At 41.0% G+C, this 24,283-nt stretch overlaps 1 protein-coding gene across 1 annotated transcript in view; it reads right to left on the bottom strand.

The window, feature by feature from the left end:
* Impg1 (interphotoreceptor matrix proteoglycan 1) overlaps positions 1 to 24,283 on the bottom strand; it is a 126,258-nt gene that overhangs the window by 66,939 nt on the left and 35,036 nt on the right. Inside the window, exons 2-7 of the mRNA XM_042687105.1 lie at positions 21,147 to 21,374; positions 15,597 to 15,763; positions 15,072 to 15,100; positions 9,920 to 9,984; positions 3,628 to 3,731; positions 1,107 to 1,259 (exon numbers count right to left, since the gene is read on the bottom strand). Of these exons, the coding sequence (XP_042543039.1) occupies positions 1,107 to 1,259; positions 3,628 to 3,731; positions 9,920 to 9,984; positions 15,072 to 15,100; positions 15,597 to 15,763; positions 21,147 to 21,374 (746 nt within the window). The remainder of the gene's footprint in view (positions 1 to 1,106; positions 1,260 to 3,627; positions 3,732 to 9,919; positions 9,985 to 15,071; positions 15,101 to 15,596; positions 15,764 to 21,146; positions 21,375 to 24,283) is intronic.

Here is a 24,283-nt window from a genome sequence, read left to right as displayed (position 1 = left end):
GATACGGCTGGGAAAAAAAGGCAGGAGCTTATCATTGGTATGTAAGTGTGACATTCAGCATTGTAGTTGGATTTAGCCTGCAGGGAATTAGAGCCCTTGAATCCAACCAGGGCCAGATAGATACATGGCTGATTGGAGATGGAGGAGACAAGGTGGGGAAATTCTGCCTTTAGTAATTGATGTCATGTAATAGAGCTGCTTTCACCATCAGCCATGAAAAATGTCATGTTCTTAAATAGCATTGAACTACAAAAGCAGAAATATGGGTTACACCTCTAATTCCTGGCCACTCAGCATTCTGAGGCCTAAGGATCATGGTTCAAAGCCAGCCCTGGCAGAAAAGTCTATGAGATTCTTCTCTCTCATTACTCAGCAAAAAGCCAGAAGTAGAATGATGACTCAAGTGGTAGAGTGCCACCCTTGAGTGAAAAAGCTAAGACATAGTATCCAGGGTCCTAAGTTCAAGCCCCAGGACTGGCATCCACCCCCACCCCAAATACTTCGTAAAGACATAGTAGATGAATTAAAAATTCATATTACAACCCAGCATATTTTCTCATTGGTCTCTATGGGCTCGTTTTATTATTTATTTTTTTCTTAAAAAATTTTAATCTGCTTTACTGATGTTGGATTGACATACAAATAGCGAAACATGCCAGCCATGGTGGCGCCTACCTATAATCCCAGAACCTAGGAGGGGAAGGTCAGATGATTGAGAGTTCAAGGCTAGCCTGGGCTAGAGTGAGTGCTTGTGCGAAAAAAGAATCATAAAATGTGTATGTCTGATTGAATGTTGGAATTAGCACTCATGTAACGTCCTTCAGATACACAGGATGTCTGTAGCTGTTTGTTACATGAAGTCTAAAAACCTACTGATATTCAGAGAAAGCCTCCATGTGAATAATGTCTAAGAATGGAACAGTGACAATGGACAGTTTTCAACTTGGGGACTTCTAGTGTTTGTTTCCTTTTTCATGGTTAAAATAAATTTCTAGGCATGAGAAATTGGAGCCAAAAGGATGTAAGTGCTGCTGACATACTGACTGCTAGCCTCCTGTGACGACCTGATGTGGGGTATATGGTGTGGGCTGGGTCCACTCACCCACCTGCAGCCGTGACTTTTCTGCCAGTTCTTGGTGGTATGGAGATCTGGGATCAGCAAGTTCCGCCTTGAACTTCTGATTTGGGAGAAAGATGCTGAACTCTACCTTCTGATCCAGCAGGCCTTCAGACACGTGAGTGAATCCTGCTTCTCTTTCCTGAGTGAACACAAACAAACAACAAGCCAAAACCCAAAAAGATTTCTGTTCATGCAAACCACATAGCTATTTTACTATAAGATATTGGTTATTATATCAAGAAGCTGATTGTGAATAATCACAAGCCTTTGGAATAAAAGTCCTATGAACTAGAAGCAGCCTCTGAATTTTTCTGAGAGACAAAATAATAAAGCTCCAATGAGTTAACTGTTTTATGGCCCGAGTCCTCATGACTTCACTTACATACAAACATATATACTCCTGCTTTCTCAAATCCAGGGCTATTTTCATATATCAATGTTGCCAAGCACCAGTGGTTCATGCTTATAATCCTAGTTACTCAGGAGACTGAGATATGAGGATCAAGGTTTGAAGCTAGCTTGTACAGGAAAGTCTGTGAGACTCCTATCTCCAATTAATCAGCAAAAACCCAGAAGTAGAGCTGCTGCTTAAGTGGTAGAGCACCAGCCTTGAGTGGAAAAAGCTAAGGGACAGTACGCGCGCACACACACACACACACACACACACACTGTGAGATTGTCTATAAATATTCTATTGCGAACTGGATTAAGGAAAGTAACCTATGGATGCTGACAGATTAATATAATCCTTTTTATAGAGAAGAGTCTAGACTGGTTTAATGATGGAGCATTTGCACCTAAACTTCACACTGAAACTAGTTGAAAAATCCTGGCAAACAGCGCATTTGCGATTTTTCTCAGCAGGAATGACAGATTTGGGTCACCTTTAGAGACAGGCATATGGCTGAGAACAGAATCACTGCTCCCAGGACCTGGATTTGGCCTTGACCATAGAGTGCCAGAGCCTAGAGCATCCTTGTCTGTGGGTCTGGGAAGAAGTGGGTGGCTTTCGTCACTCCGGATTCCCATGTACTCCCAGGACACAGAGAGAGGCCTGGAGTCAGTTTTCAAATGTGGAGTTGGACAGATTTTCAGCCTCAGATATCCAGGTGATACGGAGATATTTACAGCTTCAAGAAATATGTTAGAAAAATGTCTGGAGAAATTAAAGAAGCTGAACGATGAGGACAATCAATGGAAATTGCCATGACAACAGAGATGGACGTGGGTGTGTCAAGAATAAATATTTGGCTGGGTGCTAATGTACCTTCTTAGTAACTTTGAGGTATGTGGTATTACTTGTTTAGAATCAGCATTCTGCACCTTTATGTGCAATCGTTGTACCCTTTTGCCCCTCATGGATTCTCCATGGATTCTTCCCCAGACTTCCTAGATGGGGAGTAGTCTTGATAATCTATATGTATAAAAAGTGGATTAATTTTCAGGCCTCTCCCCCAGTATGTTCAGATTTCTTATGATGTGTTTGGCTGAAATCCACACACGTTTTCCTGAAAGGTTCTCTGGCATCGGATTTCAACCTGTCTGAACTACGTCAGTCTCTCTTCTCTGTTTCCACTGCTAGATTGTCCTCAACCTATGGTGCTTGTGCTCATCTCCTTGCTGGGAACTTTCCCCAAGATTCCTCACCTCAGAATCTATCTCTCTCTCTCTTCTCCCCACAAATGCAGCACTCCACTGCCCTGACCACATTCACACATTTTTTTTTAAAGAAAAAAAAGCAACCAATATCTAAAGGTAGTATTAATCCTAAATCATATTTTCTTTCATCATTTAGGATCTAGAAGTCTTTGCCTCTTTTTAGCTTTTGTAGCACTCATTAACATCTGAACCTACCCTCTATTCATCTGTCTGTCTGTCTGTCTGTCTGTCTGTCTTTCTGCCTCTCTTTCTCTCCTTGTGCCATTACTTGGGCTTGAACTCAAGCCCTAACCACTGTCCCTGAGGCTTTTTCACTCAAGGCTGGTGCTCTACCACTTGTGTTATGTGCTATTTCTGGTTTTCTGGTGGATAACTAAAGATAAGAGACTTAGGGACTTTCCTGCTGGAGCTGGCTCTGAATTGCAATCCTCCGACCTCAGCCTCCTGAGTAGCTAGGATGGCAGGTGTGAGCCACTGCTGCCTGGCTTGACAGGCAAGGTTTATATCCATTTGACCTATTCAGGATGGACATGATTAAGACAAAACTTTGACTCTTGCTGTTAACATGGACATATTCTGTTTCAGTGGAGAAGGAACTTGAGCGATCAGTTGATTCGCATGTAGATGAGAGTCTGTTAGAGTAAGGGTGCCTAAGTTTAGAGTAAGCTGCTTCTTGAATTATTCCCAGATCTCAATCTGTTTCCCTCAGTTCTTCAGCGGCAGTGGATTGTGGAGAGTTCAGGGGGGAGTTTGTCAGGGAAGGACGTGATGGGGAGTGGGCTGGGCCTCTGTTCTCCTGTTTTGCTACACTAGGTAATGAAGTGCTAGACAGACTGGGGACTTCTTACTGTCGCAGGCTTCCTGATGTCTTTCAGAGTGTCATTGAAGATTTCGTTGTCGTGTGTGTCATCAGGAATCAGAGGAAAGGGGCTAAGTGAGACATCGACAGCATCTGTGGAAGCAGAAAAAAATTACAGGCACAAAACAAAGAGACAAGAGTTTATGGTAGGACAAGGTCAAAATTCCACATGCCTTTTCTGTCGCTCTGGTATGTATGGAAAAGTGCACTCTGATTATTAGGATTATGTTTTTTCTGCTGGTACTAGGACTTGAACTCTGGGCCTCACAATTCTTGCTTGGCTTCTCTTGCTCAAGGCTGGTGCTCTACCACTGGAGCCACACCTCCACTTCCAGCTTTTTGCTAGTTAATTGGACCCAAGGGTCTCACATACTTTTCTGCCTGGGCTAACTTTGAACTGTGATCTTCAGATCTCAGCGTCCTGTATAGCCAGGCTTATTATTATTATTACTACTACTTCCATTGTTTATTTTCTTTTTTTAATTTTTTAATTTTTATTTTTTTATTGTGAAAATACTGTACAGAGGGGTTACAATTACATGGGCAAGATAATGAGTACATTTCTTATCAAGCATTGTAGCCTCCGCCATTGTTTCCCCTTTCCATCCCTTCCCATCCACCCCCGGCCCCCCCCCATCCTCCCCCCCCCCCAAATCCACTGTTATTTTTTAAAGATCACAAATAGCCAGGTTAACCTGGAACAAAAAAAAAAAGCTAAGGGTCAACATCCAAGCCCTAGATTCAATCCCCAAAACTGGCATATACACAGAAAAAGCGATCATATAAATAAAGATCATACACACAGACACAGACAGACAGACACATTCGATACTCCTAATCCTAATTACATCCTAATTAAATTCTTTATTCTAGGACCCAAATTGGTCTTTCCCTATGAATGGCATTGTCAAATGCTTTGGCCTGATGAGATCTGATTGTTTTTGTGACTAACAGATGCAAAGACAGACATTTATCTTGAGTTTGTTCTTATGAATTTATTTTTAAAGAGAACCTGCTAATGTTTTAAAGCTTAGATTGCTTTAGCAATCTGAGGCACTAAAAATTTAATCATAAACTCTTAGAGAGGAAAGAACATTAACATATCAATTCTACCTCTTTTAAAAACAGACCACCATAAACCATTTCAGATACCTGAAGAATATTTAATATATTTAAAGAGCTCTTGGAATGGGTTTTGTCTAAGGGAAAAAAATCCTTGTAATACACATGCATTATTATTTTACTTTTTTGTGTGTGCTGGTACTGGGACTTGAACTCCATGTCTGGGCATTTTTGCTCAAGGCCAGTGTTCTCCCATTTGAGCCACAACTCCATTTTCAGCTGGTGATTTTTAAGGCAAAAAGTACATATCCTTTGGCCAAACAGACCCTCAGGAAATGGTACCTGAGCTCTTCCATTGTGTCTAGCTGAGAAACCCTGTGGCAGAGATGGATTGGCAGTGTTACCCTGGCCTTAATTCAAAGTGGTTTCAAACTCTGAAATCCTATGGATAACCATTTATATATAATATATATATAATATATATAAAATAACTATTATATATGATATATGATAATATATGGCATGTGTAAAACAATTCTCCCTCTATTTTACAATAAAGAACTGCTTAGCTATTATATGAGGAGTACATTTTCTTTGTTGTTATTTGTGTATACTATTAGATTGGAAAGAGAAATTATCTAGCCTGTGAAAACAAAGAGCAATTTCTAGGGAGACTGGATTTATCTTCTAGCACATTTAACCTCCTTTGAAAAGCGCTCCCATTTCCTTCACGCCTAAGGTACTTGGTAATGTTTCCAATCAAAACCTAATCTCAGGAAAATGTATTGTAACTGGGAAATTTAGTTACTGAATATTTTCAGTTACAGTAAGTGCAATGAATATCTGATCCTACTTAATCTTCTCCTATCTCTGAATGCTGCATTTATATTTTACGAATTCAAGGCTGAAGCCAAAGAAAGTATTATTATTATTATTATTGGTGGCACTGGGATTTGAACTGGCTTTTGCTCAGCTTATTGGCTGGGCTAGTGCTCGACCATTTGAACCATGTCACTAGCCATGGCTTTTGCTGGTTATTTTGGAGATTGAGTCTCATGGACTTTTCTGCCCAAGCTGGCTTTGAATCTTGATCCTCTAGATCTCAGCCTCCTAAATGGCAGTTACAAGGATTACACGTGAGTCGTGGTACCTGGCTCATCCATTTAACTTTTGAATCTCAAACTTATATATCCAAGTTCTACTCTTCTTGTGCAAATTCATCAATTACGATGATGGGCGGGTCTGGGTGGGAAGTGTTGGGAGAAGAAAGTTTTCTTTTGAGTAAAACAAACGAAACTTACATTTGTAGTGTAAAGATATTCTATTTTTTTTTTACATTAGATTGTCACTGATGCCAGATCTTGGATAAGTGTGAAGAGAATGACTTAGAACCAGGCAGGTTTTTTTTTTTAAGCTGTATTTTTTGAAATTATCTCAAGGTCATAGGATGCATGCATGGTCTCTGCCCTGGATGGGCAGAAGCACTGGGAAAATACTTTTCAAACATTTCTTGCAGGAATCACTTTTGTGATAACATTTGTCAGGATACGGGTTTGATACAGGTTTGTTAGGAAAAATATGTAGTTTTGGAGAAAAAGCTAGTTTTAACTTACTCTTTAATTTATCCTACTAAATTTATTTTTTATTTCCAGAGTTTCTGTCAGGCAAAGCATATTGACCTCTATTTAATTTTTAGTTTTTATCATTATTACAAAGGTGATATTCAGAGGGGTTACAGTCACATAAGTCAGTTAAGGAGTACATTTCTTTTCAGAGACTGTCACGCCTTCCCTCATTCTCTCCTAGTTTATCCCTGCATTCCACCACCCACAAGTTGTACAGTTCATTTTCAACATGGCGTCGAGTAAGTACCGCTGCTAACTTCGATTTTTAAAAGTGAATTTTGAGCCAGGCACACGTAGCTCATGCCTGTAATCCTAGCTTCTTAGCAGACTGAGATCTAGAGAATTAAGGTTCAAAGCCAGCCTGAAAGTGGAACTGTGGCTCAAGTGGTAGAGGGCCCAGCCTTGCGTGAGAGTCAAGTGAGCGCATGAAGACGTGAGTTCAAGCACGAGCACAAAAATTGGATTTGGAAGGTTTTCTAATATAGAAATGTGATCCAGATGAAGCATTTTCAAAAATATACTATTCTTCTGTATTTAATTCATTTCTGAGGTCGACATAAGGTTAGGCCTCAGAGGTCCAATTTTATTGGCTTGTAAGGGCAGGGAACAATTTCGCAGCTCTTCTTATTTGTGTGTGTATGTTTTGCCAGTCAACTATTTATATACTGGGTTCACAAGCTCGTCTAGTGGCAGTAAATGAGCAGAATTTAAGAGAGATAATGAAGTTATAATCATAAGAATCTCCTACAATGTCAGAAAATAAAAAAAAATAGGGAAATGACATCACCATTGTATATAAAGCCCCTACGTTTCTCAGTTTACAAGTTTTTTTTTTTTTTTTTTTTGGGTCCGGTCGTGGGGCCTGAACTCTGGGCCTGGGTGCTGTCCCTCAGCTCTTCAGCTCAAGGCTAGCACTCTACCACTTGAGCCACAGCGCCACTTCCGGCTTTTTTCTTATGTGGTGCTGAGGAATCGAACCCAGGGCCTCAAGCATGCAAGGCAAGTGCTCTACCACTGAGCCACCTTCCCAGCCCAGTTTACAGGTTTTAAGTAACCAGAATTTGATTTCTTGAGACATTATTGCCATAGATAAAATGAAACACATTGAAAAAATTGCCTACAGGATTAATAATTTTGTCTTGAACATTTAAAAAGTGCGTGTATACATTATATATGTACAAAAATAAGACAAAGAATCGGGTGCTGGTGGCTCATTTCTGTAATCCTAGCCACTCAGGAGGCAGAGATCTGAGGATCACGGTTCAAAGCCAGCCCAGGCAGGAAAAGTCCATAAGATTCTTATCTCCAATAAACCACTAGAAAACCAGAAGTAGTGCTGTGGCTACAGTGGTAGAGCTCTAGCCTTGAGCTGAAGAGCTGAGGGACAGTACCCGGGTCCAGAGTTCAAACCTCATGAATGACAAAAAAAAGAAAAGACAAAGAAATCTACCAGAAATTAGTAGGAAGGAGGTGGTAGAAGGAGAGAAAAAGGTTGAAAAAGAGTAAGTTAGGTGGGGTGATTTTGGTCAAATTTATTGTACAGATGCTGTAAATATCACAATGAAGCTGCTTTGTGCAATTAACTTAGCCTAGTTAAAATTTAAAAATAAGTATAAAATATGTATATATATATATATATATATATATACATATACACATACATATACACATATATATCCACATCCATATAGTATTGTATTTTTGTGATAGGGTCTTTGAAGCCCTGTATGATCTTGAACTTGAGATTTACCTGCGTTAGTCTTCCAAATGCTGATATTATAGGAATGCATCACAATACTTAGCTAAGAATATTCTTAAATTATGTAGGGAAATGGTAAGACAAATATATGAAAGAGAAATTTCAACCGTCTAGTAAACATATGGAAAATATTTTTCTTTCTGACAATGATTAAAATATTCAACTTTATACAGTTTATCAACAGAGGATGCTTGAAAGGATCTTCTATTTTTACTTTGGTAAATGACTATTTGTGATTTGACTTTTAAATTTCTGCATTTGAAATCTTGTGAATTAGAGCAGCCCTATTAGAAATATAGTTAAAACCTGACAGTAAATATAAATGTATTTCAGCAATATAAAAAAATCTGTTTGCCGAGTATGCAACCTTTTTAACCAGTGAGTTAGATACAATTTCTGTAAGACAATTTGGTAAAAATTATTAAAAGCTTTAGAAGTTCAAGTGTTTTTAAACATTTTTATTATTGTTGTTGTTTCTTCCAGTGCTGGGAATTGAACCCAGGTCCTTCCTCATTTTATGCAAACATTTGGACATTGAAACTATAACTCTATGCCTAGAAACCCTTGTTTTAATTTAAAAAATTGGAATGTACATTGAGAAATTAGTGATTTCACAAAGATTTATATGCTTAAATAATTAAACATCACTTATATGGACACAAAACATCTAACTATGAGTAATATGGGTCTCATAGAATATCAGTAAATTAAAAAAATGGGGAAAGGATATCAATATTGCCTGAAATCCCCTGGTTTCTCAATTTACAGATTTTAAGTAATCAAAATTTGAGTTCTCAATATTACAAAATCAAATAAACAGAGGAAAACCTTTGCCTAGAGGATGAATAGTTCTGTCTTGAATGTTTAAAAGTGTGTGTGTGTGTGTTTGTTTATTTGTGTGTGTATAATGTATGTTTGAAAATAGTATAATGAAACCCACCAAAAACTGTTAAGGGTTATTAAAAATGACTTTTGAAAGAAAAGAGTAGAAGTACTAAGATAGTTTTGTATCATATAAAGTGGAAAATTCTTGGCTGGTGCTGGTAGTTCATGCTTGTAATTCTGTCATCCTAGCTACCCAACAGGCTGAGATTTGAGGATTGTGGTTTGAAGCCAACGCAGGCAGAAAAATCTGAGACATTTTTTTAATGTTTAGCTTTTATTTATTTATTTTGTTTATTTTTTCATGTTTTTCTTTCTATTATTATCTTTAGGTAGTTGTCCAAAGAGTTGCATTGAACAAAGCAGTTTCTGAAAACAATATAACTCACTCTTATCTCCAATTCATCAGCAGAAAGCTGGAAGTAGAGTTGTGGCTCAAGTGGTAGAGTGTCAGCCTTGAGTAGTTTGAGGCTCTGAGTTACTGGCAAATAAAGTAAATAAATAAAAAGCAGCAACAGCCACAATCTGGGTTCTGTAATACATGGATGTCTTTAGAAGGACGAAGGTCTTCTGAGAAAATGCTATTGTTTGCCCTCAAAATTGGGGAGTAATGAGTGACAGCATTTTGCTTTTATTCTATGGTTCTACTTTTCTAATTTTATACAACAAATGCAAATTATGTTACAAGGCTAGAGCACCTTCCAGTTAGAAATGAGAATGTACCTTATGAACTTTGCCCATTGCCCTTAAAGATTTTTTTTTTTGGTCAGTCGTGGGCCTTGAACTCTGGGCCTGGGTGCTGTCGCTCAGCTCTTCAGCTCTAGGCGAGCACTCTACCACTTGAGCCACAGCGCCACTTAAGGACTTGCCTTTATGATCACTGGACTTTTGTGTGGGAAGCAGATGAGAGCTAGGCTTACTTGTCGAGTGCAGATGAGATGATCCAGGCTTACCTGGAGAGTGTGCAGGAGTCTTTGCAGTCACTGTCTGTGTCTGCTCAGGAGACAGTTCATCTTTGCTATGAGGGCAACAGAAAAGAAGGAGGGGCGGGTGAGAGGAATTCCGGGAGAACAGAGCACTCCATGGGAGGCGTCCATGCTGAACAGACTTCAAAGTTGCAAGAAAAACATAAAATGAGATTTAGCTATTTTTCACTATGGAAATTAAGCTTGAAAATGTATTCATTGAAGAAAAGCCCATCCTCCCCTCCACCAATGGTTATGTTTGACCAAGGATCGTGGCTTTGTGTGGCCTTGGGAGCATTTCCTTGGTAGGCAAAGCGGGTCTTTGGGGCTTGATGTCTTAGTTCCATTGTGCATACAGAGTGCCCTTGATGGAAAAGATAATGGACAGGATTTGTGACTGTAATACTTTTTTCTAAAATCTAGGACCTTCAAGGCTGCCAATCCTCAGAGTTATGTTTCTATAATGACGCAACTCTGTGGTTAAAGTCATAGATTTCTAATACAGGTGTGTTAAATGTGCATTTTGGACATCGGCCCTGTCTGCCATGTAAGCAGCCAGCGGCTAGGCTCCGGGTCTCGGTGTGTGAAGGGTGAAAGACACTTCAGAATCAGGTCCAAGTCCTTTGTGGTAGAGTTGCTGCGTAGAGAATGTGGGCCCATGCCAGCGAACTTCATTTGTGATTTATTTTTATTTTGGGCAGCAGTGGAGTTTGAACTCAGGGTCTCATGATTTCACTCAGTTTGCTTGCTGATGGCTGGTGCTGTACTACTTGAACCACACCTCTAGTCCAGCAAGTGGTGTTTAGAACTTAGTGATGGCAGGGCTACCTTGTGAATCACACAGGAACGTTTGTTTCTAATAACTATAAGGCTCCCAAGGAATTGTATGTATGTTAGTGTCACCTATGTAACCTAATTTTCTGTGGCTTATGATGCTCTGAAGATCTAAATTAGTGGTTTGATGTTCCATATCTACAGGTTCTTCAAGCTTGGACAGGATCGAGAATGGCACCCATGTATTTCTGCCATGCCCCAAATTTCCAAGGAGTACAATATTCAAAAGGGTAACACTCATCCTTGCCTGAGGACTGACCCATCAAAATAGATGTCACTTGTGATAATGTCACAGGCCACTGATCAATTCAGACTCTTGTGGAAGTTGAGGCCACTGTTCTTGTCCTCCGCCCTCTCCCCGCATCCCACGGTCTTTATATACTATGAGCTTAATAAATACATTTTGGCTGGGTGCTGGTAGCACATGCCTGTCATCCTGGCTACTCAGGAGGCTGAGATGTGAAGGATCATGATGCCAGGCCACAGCTTGGGTAGAAAAAGTTCATTAGCCTCCATCTCCAGAATAAACTAGCAAAAGCAGGACTAGAGTGTGGTTCAAGTGGAAGAGCACCAGCTGAATAAGCAAGCAGAGCAGGAGCCAGGACCTGAATTCAAACCTCAATCCTACACCAAAAAGGAGATCATATTTAAATCAGCCCTCTCCATAGCCACCATTCTAGTAGCTCAGTTTCTTTTCTTTCTTATTTAATGGATATTTGTGGATAGTCAGATTTCCTTCCTCCCATGATGACTCCAGTTTCCTTGTTTTTCTCTGCTATGAAAAGGAAACGTATGCAGATGAGAGTTATAAAAAACACTGCCCATGGCAGTCGATATAAAGTAGCAGCCTGCATTGTGTAGGAGGAAGTGCCAGGTGCTCTTCCCTTGGCCTTTACGACCAGGTGTAATTCAGCCTCTAAGCTGGCAATCCACAACCACAGTCCAGAGAAATAATTGGCAAAGCTGGGCCACCCCGTCTTCCATTGGCTTTTATTTTAAAGTCATGTGAAACTGGCACACGCATAGGCTAGTGAGGTGAGAACATTTTCTTTGTCTTCTTGGAAAAGTTTGAGGGGAAAGAGAAAAGTTTCCCCTCTCCCTCCCTCCCTCCCTCCCTCCCTCCCTTCCTTCCTTCCCGTCTCTCTCATGTTCAGTTGCACAAAGGCTACTCAATTTAGTCACTCAGGATATGAGTACAATACCTTTGGATCCATGTCACCCCTTCCATTGTTCCCTCCAAATCCCAGCCAGCCCCTCATTTTAGCCGGTTCCATTTGCACATACGTACTTTGAATATTATGACTGCATTCACCCACTCTACCGCTCTTCATTTGTACACCCTTCCCCTTTGTGTACACTCAACCCTTGTCTGACAACCATTTTTTCAGCTTCCTGGCATTCTTTCTGTTAAAGTAGAAGTTGCTGAAAGGAGATACTCCCTTGCAGTCTTCACCTGTCTATGCTATGCTTTAATTAATGTGTTTTTGAATATATGCATATGACCACGTGTATGTTCACACACACACACATATATATTAATTTATGAGAGAAACATGCATCAGAAGTACTTATACTTCTCTAGATCTGGGATAGTCTGTGGGTATTTTTTTTACTAGTGGATGGTCATTGCTTTTCATTTCTGTTTTATTTATTTAGATTTGAAAGAGGAGGATTCAGTATCAGCCTATATTTGAACCAGGGGTGTCATTATCACTGTGTGTATGAAGAACAAAGTTAATTATCTCCTCCTGTGACATGCCTAAGCCAGCTTATTTCTCCTGGCAACACAGATTCGTAAGGCTGGTAACTTGGAATGGTGTGAACTACGTGTGAACTTGGCTCAGGTTTGTGCAGCAGACTGGAGAGTTCTGAGACAGTGTCTGCCCTTGAGGAGTTGATACTACTGCAGGAAATGTTCAATAAAAATGCCGTTGCCAACCAAGGAGTGGACTACAATGTTCAACAAGAAATGTACTCATTGCCTTACTTATGTAACTGTAACCCCCCAGTACAGCACCTTTACAATAAAATGAAAATAAAAAATAAATGCAAGTGCCTGTTAGGCACCGGTCACTCACCCCTGTAATCCTAGCTGCTCAGGAGGCTGAGATCTCAGGACTGAGGTTTGAAGCCAGCCTGGACAGGAAACTTTGTGAGATTCTTCTTTCCAATTAACCAGCCAAATGCCTGAAGTGGAACTGTGGCTCAAACGGTAGAGCACTAGCCTTGGGCAAAAAGGCTCAGGGATAGGTGCCGAAGCCCTGAGTTCAAGCCCACAGGACAACCTTCCCCACCCCTCAAGAAGAAGAGAAAAACAGGAGCTCATGGCAGGGAGGAATCACTGCAGGCTCAGCTGGGCTGTGATAGCATCCTGGAGGGGCAAGCATTGCTCAGAAGAGAGTAGGATTTTAGGACTTGGACAGAGGGATGGAGAAGGGAGGTTCTTTCAGGAAAAGGGATGGGGGAGAGGGAGAGGCAGCAGTGGAATCATGGGTAAGACAAGGAATATTGGAAGCGTCGGGGGGGGTGAAAGGTCTTGATAATAAGTCTGGCTTCCAATTCAGTCCTGGGCTGAAAGGGAACTCGTGCACAGTGGGGGTAATTTGGACAAGGTGAACGGAAGAATCATTAGCTCAGTTGTGGCAAGAATATAAGAGAAGCCACAGGGAAGAGTGCAGTACCTCTGGGGCTAGACGCAGTGGAGTTGGGGTGTCTAAAACCACCCCTGGCTTAGAAATGGCGAAAAGAAACCAGGAGCCAGAGAGAGGGGCCAGGCAGCAGCTGAGCTGTCCATGTTGAAGATCAGTAGTTCTCAACTACTTCAAGTGTGTGCGCATGCGTTTCTGTGTGTGTGATGAATGCCACGGCAGCATTTCCTCCACCCCCGGACCCCCTCTCTTCTCCCCTTTGGCTGGTCCTAACCGAAAGACAGAGAGACCCAGGGAGATCAGCTATACAGCTGTTCTTGTTCAGTTTCCTGTGCACAGGTGTCCCTGGCAGGAACTGCTAGTAAGATGCTCAGAAGAACAAGATAGATCTGGTCCTGAGGTCTTGGTCTTGTCTCTGATGAGCTGCAGAATCCCAGAGCTTCGATAGAACACAGTCATAACTGCTTGCTGAAAAATGTTTGCATTTAAAGGTACAAGGTGTTATAAACCTACATTAATACTGACACGTTTCCGATGATTTTTTTTTTCTTTCCCTAGTCCTGAGGCTTGGGGCTTGAACTCTGGTCCTGGGACTTGAACACTGGGCTTGGGCACAGTCCCTGAGCTCCTTTTACTCAAGGCTAGAATTCTACCATTTGAGCCACAGCACCATTTCTGGCTTTTTGGGTAGTTCATTGGAACTGAGTCTCACAGATTTTCCTGCTAGGTTGGCTTTGAACCAACATCCTCAAATGTCAGCCTCCTGAGCAAGTAGGATTACAGGCATGAGCCACTGGCATCTCTCAGTACCACTGCGCAGGACTCAATATAAGAGAAGGAATATGCCAGGCATATTAATTTAGCAGCAGTATGCAAGCTAGAGAGAAGAGGTTAGGGGCAAGGAACTTTATTAATGAAATCAGAGTTGACATTACTTTCATAAAGTAAGTTAATAATGGTGTTGGCTAGGTTGGTGACAAAGAGAATTAGAGCTAAGAAACAAACTTGAGTACCATGAAGAATTTCTAGGAATTCTCTCTTCACAGTATTATCTTAAGATTTAGATTGTGAAAAGTTAGAAAAAAATAGTTTATCACTGATCAACCATTTCTCTCTTTTTTAAGCATTTTAGTAAATGTACGTTTCCTGCCCTGTTTTCTTTTTTTGTTTTTCCTTTCTGGTTTTACAATTTAGCTTTTCTTTATTTGATATTCAGTTCTTATTAAGGATATAGTTCAATGCTTCAGTAATTTTGTTTGAGAAATACTAACACTTTATAGAATTCCGAATGAGTGTTCAAAATTCAGATTCTTCTTTGATTGTGTTCAATATTTCTCTGCAACTAATGGTTTTCCATTAATTCAAAAAATCAAACTTTTTAATCATTGTATAGCTTGCTTATGAAAACAGTCATACAGGGATGAATTTCTTTATTTCCCCTGCAAACAATGCAGCATTTACCTGAGCCTGTAGGGTTTCCCCATTTTCTTCTTATATACTTATTTATCTTTAGTAGAACAAAGGCATAAGATATCTATCAGAATAACTTCTACCAGTCTTGACGGCTGTCATAAAATCCTAAAATCCTTGTACTTACTCCATTAAATGATTTTTTTTTAAAAGTCAAGAGCACACAGCACTCTATTTTTGGTACATACCTCTCGGGGAAGCTTCTCTGTTTTATTCTCTGCAAAGAAAAAGATAAAAAAGCAATTTTTACCAGAAGATAATGGTAATGGAAGAGCTCAAGTCTATTTCCATTCCTTTCTCCCTTCAACTACACTTCAACCTGCCTGTATGATATTATTTCTCAGAAATCAAGCTCTTGTGAGTTTTATCAGGTATCTCAAGGCATTTCTTTTTTTTTTTTTTTGGGTCCGGTTGTGGGGCATGAACTCTGGGTCTGGGTGCTGTCCCTCAGTTCTTCAGTTCAAGGCTAGCGCTCTAACACTTGAGCCACAGCGCCACTTCCGGGTTTTTTCTTTTTTGCTTATGTGGTGTTGAGGAATTGAACCCAGGGCCTCATGCATGGAAGCAAGCGCTCTACCACTGAGCCACCTTCCCAACCCTCCCTCCAGGCATTTCTTAATAACCCTTCTATTGGAGACATCAATTCAAAAGGGGCTGGAGACCCAGGAGCTCTCTGACAGTGTTCCTAGGTCCCTCCCACAGGTGAGGCTCACCTGCTGAAGAAGATCCAAATGCTCCTTGGAATTGCTGAAGTTTTTCCCAATGTCAAAGAGGCAGAAGGTCTCCTGCTGGCACAGGCTGACCCAGTCCTGGTATTCGCCTGTGTCAGGGATGCGGTCCAGAAAGATCCGATATGCCTCCCACACTGCTTCCTGGCACACTGCAACACAGAGTTATCAGAGTAGAAGAGGACTGGGCTTAAAAAGAAACAAAATGAAAACCCTTCCCCCAGGTCACAGGCTCCTAAGAGGCAAAGTTCTTCCACGTTGTGTGTTGATGAATTCATTTACAGTCCATGGAAACGAATTCACTCAGTGAAATATTTATTGAGCACCTGCTATATGCTACACAGAGAGAGGAAGTGCTAGGTGCTAATGGCTCCTGCCTGTAGTCTTAGATACTTGGGAGGCTGAGATCTGAGGATCCCAGTGTGAAGATGGTCCAGGGAGAAAAGTTCATGAGACTCCAGTTAATCTGGAAGTGGAGCTGTGGTTCAAGTGACAGAGCACCAGCTTTGAGTGAAAAAGCCAAGAGAGAGGACAAGGCCTTGAGTTCTAGCCTAGTGCCTGCACACATAAAATAATTAAGTAGAATAAGGAAAGAAGCTGGATACTACTGGTTCATGCTTGTAATCCTACTCAGAGGCTGAGACCCGAGGATCATGGTTTGAAGCCAGCCAGGGCAGAAAATCTCTGAGCTTTTTATCTCCAGTTAATCACAAATATCTGGAAGTGAAGCTGTGGCTCAAGTTGTAGCGTGATAGTCTTTTTTTTGGGGGAGGGGTCCGGTCATGGGGCCTGAACTCTGGGCCTGGGCACTGTCCTTCAGCATTTCAGCTCAAGGATAATGCTCTACCACTTGAGTCACAGCACCACTTCTGGCTTTTTTCTTTTTGCTTATGTGGTGCTGAGAAATCAAACCCAGGGCCTCATGCATGCAAGGCAAGCGCTCTACCACTGATCCACCTTCCCAGCCCGAGTGATAGTCTTGAGAAAAAAAGCTCAGGAACAATGCCTTAGGCTGTGAATTCAAACCCCAGGACCTGCCCCCCAAATAAACCCAAACAAATCAAAACAAAAAAATTACATTGTTATAACAAAGCTTTATTCCTATCCGCTTATTTGTGGAAACCAATATTCTCCACATTACAATGAAGGTAAGTGAAAGAATAGGGATAAAATGAATCCCATTAAAGTCATTTTCACAATATGCAATATATACAGCGGTTGACAGATATACACCGTGACCCAGTATAACCTGATTGAATCAAAGGCTTAATCTAAGGAAATTTCAGCTATGGGTTTTTCATTTATTTTGGTCCCATCTGAAGTTTGCATTTCAAATTTTGTATTTATAAGCTCCAATACCTGTAAAAGCTATATCTCACCCTAAACACACCTGTCAATACACCAAGAAATTTGTCAAACTCATTGTATATTGTTCTAAGCAGTAATATATTAAAAAATGCAACTGAATTTAGAAGCATTTTCTTTATATACAGAAAGCCTATCTACAGTCATGGGAAATACAACTATGTAATTTCAATGCATGTATCACAGAGAAGAAGTTTGGAATGCCACTGACAAGTTTAAAGCGTAACAGGAATTACAATGAAACAATTGTCTGAGGGAAATTAGAATGGACTATGGATATATAATAAAAAGGAGTCATGTGACATTTCCTGCTTTATCTTGGTTGTTAGTGGTGGTAATAATGGGAATTGAACTCAGAGCCTTGCACTTGTTCAGCTGGTGCTTTCCCACTTGAGCCTTGCCTCTAATCCAGCTGCTTGCTGCTTATTTTGTTGATGGCATCTCATAGAAATTTCTATGTGGGCCAGCTTCAAATCTTGATCCTCCAAATCTGAGCCTCCAGATGAGGTAGGATCATAGATGAAGTCACTAGTGCCTGGTGCCATTTTCTACTCTTAAGGAGAGTGTTGTTAAGATAATTTGATGGCTTCACATGAATATTCAGTGGCTATAGGTTTTCTTCAGGGTCTTTGAGAGGTGTGTGTGTATTTGTGCAGGTGTGCATGTGTGTTTGTGCATTTTAATATCACTGTTTTTTTTTTTTCTGGCCTGAAAGTGTCCCATAACCCGAGAGGCCTGAACTCCTTTTGTGATTGGGACAGCCTGTGACCTACCAAAGACTCTCCCATTCTTTCTGAGAGAATGTCCTTGATAGTGGGAGAGTTCGACAGGGCTCAGGGCAGGGGGTGAGGAGAGAACTCAGCATTGGGTTGCACCTTTATTTGCTTGTTCGGCACTATCCTCCTGTGCAGTCTGGGGAGAGAGAGCTGCAGAGCCCGCTGGGAAAGCCAGCCCCTGGCCTCCTGGACCCTGATGACATCTGATTCTAGCACCTGTCCCTCTGCCCCGAGGACGCAGAGACAGGTCAGGGGATGCCTGCCTGCAAGTGGGGAGTATTATATGAGCCCAACGGCATGAGAAAGCTTGGAGCAAGGCTGGACACAGGACATGGAGGGATACACTGGGTGGGGTGTGTGTGTCAGGAGCTCTGTTCCTCCCCCTCTCTCCAGGCAGTATGTCGGGGCATGGTCACCGCACTGCTGATCTCAGTTTACCTACCTCTACAATGGCAGTATGGGTGTTCTCTTCCTCAGGGCTTCTAGAACTTTCAGCTACAAACAAATGGCCAGTGGATCTTGTTAAAATGCAGAGGCTGACCACACACCTGGGGTGGAATATGAGAACCTGTATTTCTAGCAAGTTCCCAGCTGTGGTTGGTCTGTGGGAACGACTCTGAGCATCAAGAATGATTTCATTCCTCTTTAGCCTGCTAAGTGGGACAGCACCTAGCTCTTGATATGCATTTGGAGAGGAAAAAGAGGGAAGAAAAGAGAGACAACACAATGCTGAAGCCCCAGTGTAATCTCTCCAGGAGACAGTTTCTTAGTAAATATTTATTAAGAGGAGACTGCATAGCTGCATTGGACCCCAGAGTTCAGCCTGCAGACAACCAGAAAACAGACTCGTCTGCATGTGTGCTTTGGGATGAGTGAGTGTAGGATTCTACCACAAATCTGAACATTTCCACTTGTGTTGCTTTGGGAAAAGAAATCGCTCAATATTCCATTTGATCTAGGAATATGGCAGCTCTCTCCCCCGAGGCTGTTGGAAGATAATTTTGAAAAGGCAATAACGAGAGCAGGAAGCGGACGACTCCACTAAAGAACATTTGCTTTATAGCTAAGTCTGATTTCTTGTTTCTTTGTGAACTAATTTGTTAGACTTGAAAAACCCACAGCTGTAAAGAAAATGGTGGCTCACGCCTGTAATCCTAGCTACTCAGGAGGCTGAGATCTGAGGATCATGGTTTAACGCCAGCCAGGGCAGGAAAAGTCCGTGAAATTGTTATTTCAAGTAAACCACCAGAAAACTAGAAGTGGCACTGTGGCTTAAGTGGTGGAGCACTCGCCTTGAGCTGAAGAGCTGAGGGACAGCGCTGTGGGAGAAAAGCAGTGGTTTCTCTTATCCAGAGAGAAAAGAATGAAAGAGACAAAGCTAATTAAGCATAAGAGCTAAGAAAAGAACTCAGGGCTGAAAATTTGGTTGCGGCAGTAAATTGTCTATCTTCCAAATATCTGTGGCCACTCCTATTTTGTGAGTATTGTAAAGAATTAGATTTTATGTGAAACTAGTTAACAACAGTGTTCATATTCAGCAGGATGCAAATAACTCGTATTTGAGTGTTTATACTTCTATGCTAAGGCACCAGGGAATTTGGCAGTGTCATTATCTGGTCAATGTGTAATTACATTCAAGATGAATAATTTATATGTCACTGTCTTTTCTTTGTATTGCCAGTGAATGAGATCGTTGCCTCTGTATCCACCAGTAAATATTTACTAAGAAACTGTCTCCTGGAGAGATTACACTGAGGCTTTAGAATAGTAACAGTGAACACTTCCTTTCTACAACTGGATGTTTCTCTCTGACTAGGAGCCCACACTTTTCTATATTTCTGTGGGTCTGGCTTTTATCAAAAAGCAAACCACTTTTCACTTCTGAATACAAAGAATATGAATTGATTTTCTTGGAAAAGTTTTAGCAAGGATTTACTTTACAATAATAGGGTGAATACAGGGAGAAACTGAGAAGAGAAACATCTTCTGTTTCCCACATAGAAAATAGGAGTGGATTATTTTTTGTGGAGGAGGGGGCGGTAATTGTTTATTAACTATGCCTCCACAGCCAAATAAAAACTCATCAGATTAATTTAGCCCTGTGAACAGGTTACAGAAGTAGATTTCCAAGAAAGTGACTGGCTGTTCATATGATGGAACATATTCTCAATTGTCAAAATGCATAGCATATCATAGGCTACAATGGAACCAGCTTGCTGGGATGGGCTTACAGCCTTGTATGATCAAGGCAGAAATCAGTAAAGTATTCAACTTCCACATGGAAGATAAATTGAACTTCAGCTTAACGCAGTCAAAATATTTTGAATTATTTGAAGCTACCTGGAGAATTCCAGACCAGCTAAAACACATTTTATATATATATATATATATATATATATATATAATATTATATTTCTAGTTTTTCTTTTACAGAATAAATAATGTTTTTTTCATCTATGGTAAATAAATAAAAAGAACAGTCACTGATGCTAAGTCCTCAGAATTTTCCAGGAACGCTCAATCCTTTCCTGTTATGCTGTTTTTGTCTCTCCTATCACTCTGAATTTGTGATTCCTCTGAATTCCAACTTCTTCTGGGCTCCCAAACTTCAGAACAGGATCAGCAAGAAGCACACTTATTTGGACTAGAGAGAGGACAGAAGGACAGAAATTGCTAGTGTTGCTTTTGAAACATGATTTGTGTGTGTGTGTGTGTGTGTGTGTGTGTGTGTGTGTGTGTGTGTGTGTGTGTGTGTGTATGTGCTCTGACACTGGGGCTTGAACTCAGGGGCTCCATGTTGTCCCTCAGCACTTTTTGCTCAAGGCTGGCAATCCATTACCTGAACCCACAGCCCCATTTCTGCCTTCTGGGCAGTTAATCGGAGTTCAGAGTCTCACAGACTTTTCTGTGGGACTGGCTTCTAACTGTCTCCTATGTAGCTAAGATTACAGGTGTGAGCCCCCAGCTTCAGGCAGATTCTGTGTGAAATCTTAAGTTCTAGATGAACTTGTTCAGATTTTCTAGGTTGTAATCATCTTCTACTTCTGTTGTTCTTTATAAGGGCACCAAGATTCAAAAGTAGATATTAGTTTACAACAATAGAGTAAGGTGGTCTGACCAGACTATCATAGTTTCCTGTTGATGTCTTAAAGGCCCTAAATGGTCCCCTGTCACCCCGGCATTATTATAAACCTCAAGAGCTGAGCAGGACTATGGCTTTGCAATGGTATAACTCATTCTAGCAGATTAGTGGGTGAGGTGTTGGAACTCCTATGGGTGAATGCAAGACCCTGCAGGTTTTAGGGTGAAGACAACAGATGTCTCCATGTTTGGATGATTGAGAGAGAAGAGATGAAAGGAGCTAAGAACTAATAGTTTGCATTGCTCTCCTTACCTCTCAATCTATAATAAGCTTGAAGACTGGCTACAATCTTCCTCATGGATTCCTGTGGACAGACATTAACTCCAGTTGGGAAGAGTGTCGATCTTTTGGTTCGAAGTTTTGTCAAATCAAATATTCGTCTCATGGTTGACACTTGGAATGGGTTTGCAGTACTCTCAGGCATTTCCATTCTTGGGAAATTGGCTAGATCTGTAGTTTGATATATTTTATTGGAAGTGTCTATAAGAGAAAAACAGAATTCCAGTGAATATATAAATTTATGTGAAATGGGTGACCTATATGGATAAATAAATGAAATCAATAAAAAATTGTAGCTATCCAGTTTATGATATTTCCTTTTTTTTTTTTTTGGGTCCGGTCGTGGGGCCTGAACTCTGGGCCTGGGGGCTGTCCTTCAGCTCTTCAGCTCAAGGCTAGCACTCTACCACTTGAGCCACAGCGCCACTTCTGGCTTTTTTCTTTTTGCTTATGTGGTGCTGAGGAATCGAACCCAGGGCCTCAGGCATGCAAGGCAAGCGCTCTACCACTGAGCCACCTTCCTAGCCCCCAGTTTATGATATTTCTTCTTCTTTGGTACAAATGCCAACAATAGTATTACAATGATAAGATCTTTTTAGAAAGAAGAGAATAGCATGATGAGCTCATAAATATATATAAATATATAATATATAAATATACATAAAATATATATGAGCTTCTTATATATTTAACCTGATCTACATATACAGATATATGTATATATCTATATCTGATAGACACACGTAGAGATGTATATATGTATACCTAATATACTCATAACACACATATATATACATATCACATATATTTATATCTGATATGTGTGCACCATATCAGATATAGATACATGCTATATATATTTATATGCGATTTATAGATCAGATTAAAATATATAATAATTAAAAATGTGCCTGATTAAAAACATATTTACATATATGTTAATCTGCTGGTACTGAGGTTTATACTCAGGGACTTGTGCTCTTGCCTGGCTTCTTTGTTCAAAGCTAGTGCTCTACCAACTTGAGCCACACCTCAACTTCCAAATATATATATTTTAGAAGAACCAGTATCTTAAATCATCTTTCCTTTAGGAATTGCAAAGCACCAGAGGCGTTTTGTGCACATCTCTGTGAGAGTCACTCCCCCTTAGCACTTAGGCATCGATAGACATTGTAATTCATGTGAAGGATGATATAGTAGTGCTACCCAGACATGTACTTTTGATCAGGATGGAATGCTTCTAAAATCCTACGAGGAGGCTAGGCGCTAGTGGCTCATGCCTATTATCCTAGCTACTGAGGAGGCTGAGATCTGAGGATCACAGTTAAAAGCCAGCCCAGGCAGGAAAGTCTGTGAGACTCTGATCTCCAATGAACCACCAGAAAACTGGAAGTGACGCTGTGGCTCAAGTGGTAGAGTGCTAGCCTTGAGCTGAAGAGCTGAGGGACAGCACCCAGGCCCAGAGTTCAAGCGCATGACAGACAATAAAAATCCTATGAGGAATAACAATAACAATAACAATAATAATAATAATAATAAATCCACAGCAAACTCACCTTCCTGCTTACTGAAAGATTAAAAATTGACCATTACCATTACTAACTTGCTAACTGCTGATTCTGCTTCTGTAAACTTGCTTAGCTAGCATTGACCCTTCCCTTCCCAGAAATGAGTTAAGAAGTTTCAGGGACCAGATGCCGGCTCCAGGACAAGGTCAGTGGTCGTAGACAAAAAAAAAAAAACAGTACGTGTTCCTCAGTTCCCATTTAGAAATTCCCCAGACAGGACCTTGAGATAACGACCACCTGGCAAGACCACAAGCTAAGCCAAATGTCAACCAATCATAGGCCTGTAACCATGTAAACCCCCCTTAAACCAACCATGGGCCAGTCATTTTACAAAGAGTGTTACAAAATTTCCCGCGTGGCAAAGTGATTGTTGGTGTATATGATGACCTTTAAATGGACCAATCATGGGATGCTTTGTGTTATGCGTTAATCTTGTGGTTTTTGCCTTTAAATTAGCCTGTAATCTCTGCTCGGGGCTCCCTGTCTGCTCGGGACAGAGAGTCCGTTTGCGCAAACAACAAATAAACTCCTCTTGCTTATTGCATCTCCCGGCCTGGAGTCTGAGTTTTCTGGGGCACCCTCCCGTTGACTAAAGTATCCCAGGAGTCTGGGGTCTTTCACTTACTAGTGGCAAGGCTAGGGTTTCTATATGAGAGAGCTCAGAGGGTGGTGAACTGTTTGAGAGAGAGTGAATTGTTTGAGAGAGAGTTGGGATTAGGATGAGCTTAGCATTGCCACTAGCTGCCATTTTTAACTGTCTAGTCCCCTCAGATTAAGAATTTACATCACTGAACTCATTTTTTAAATAAGTATTCAGTAAAGTAAGCCAGGCCCAGAAAGACAAAGTATACTTGCTTTCTCTTATATGTGCATCTAGGATTCCAGGTGTGAGCTACTGGGACCCAGCTGCTGCTAAAGTTAACACTATAGTGTTCATTAGTTGTGAAAGGAAAAGTCAGCCAGTAACAGCAATGATACTATGTCACTCAACCATTTACACTGTCTTAGCAGTGCTAATGGCATTCGGGGCAAAGGTGCTGTGTTACTCCCTGTAACTGTACTTGATTACCAAGTCCATCCTGAGTTTCTACTCCTATACAGTGAGGCAGGCTAATTCTTCCCTCACAGGGCTACTGGACTTTCAGTGACTGAAAACCTGAGTAGCACTTAAACTGGTATTGGGTACAATGTAGGTGCTCAGTAAAAACTCCTTTCTCTGAAACAGCAATAAGAGACCTCCCACCCAAGAAAAGCCCAGGACTGGCTGGATTTATAGCTGAATTCTATAGGGCCTTCAAAGCAGAACTTACACCAATACTACTCCAACTCTTCAATGAAATTGAAAGTGAAACCTTTTTTTTTTTTTGGGGTCCAGTCGTGGAGCCTGAACTCTGGGCCTGGGCGCTGTCCCTTAGTTCTTCACTCAAGGCTAGCACTCTACCACTTGAGCCATAGCACCACTTCTGGGTTTTTTCTTTTTGCTTATGTGGTGTTGAGGAATCGAACCCAGGGCCTCATGCATGCAAGGCAAGTGCTCTCCAC

Source organism: Dipodomys spectabilis, unplaced genomic scaffold, assembly GCF_019054845.1.
Source record: "Dipodomys spectabilis isolate Male_0828 unplaced genomic scaffold, ASM1905484v1 ptg000102l, whole genome shotgun sequence".
NCBI lineage: Eukaryota > Metazoa > Chordata > Mammalia > Rodentia > Heteromyidae > Dipodomys > Dipodomys spectabilis.
This window is presented reverse-complemented; position numbering and strand designations above follow the sequence as displayed.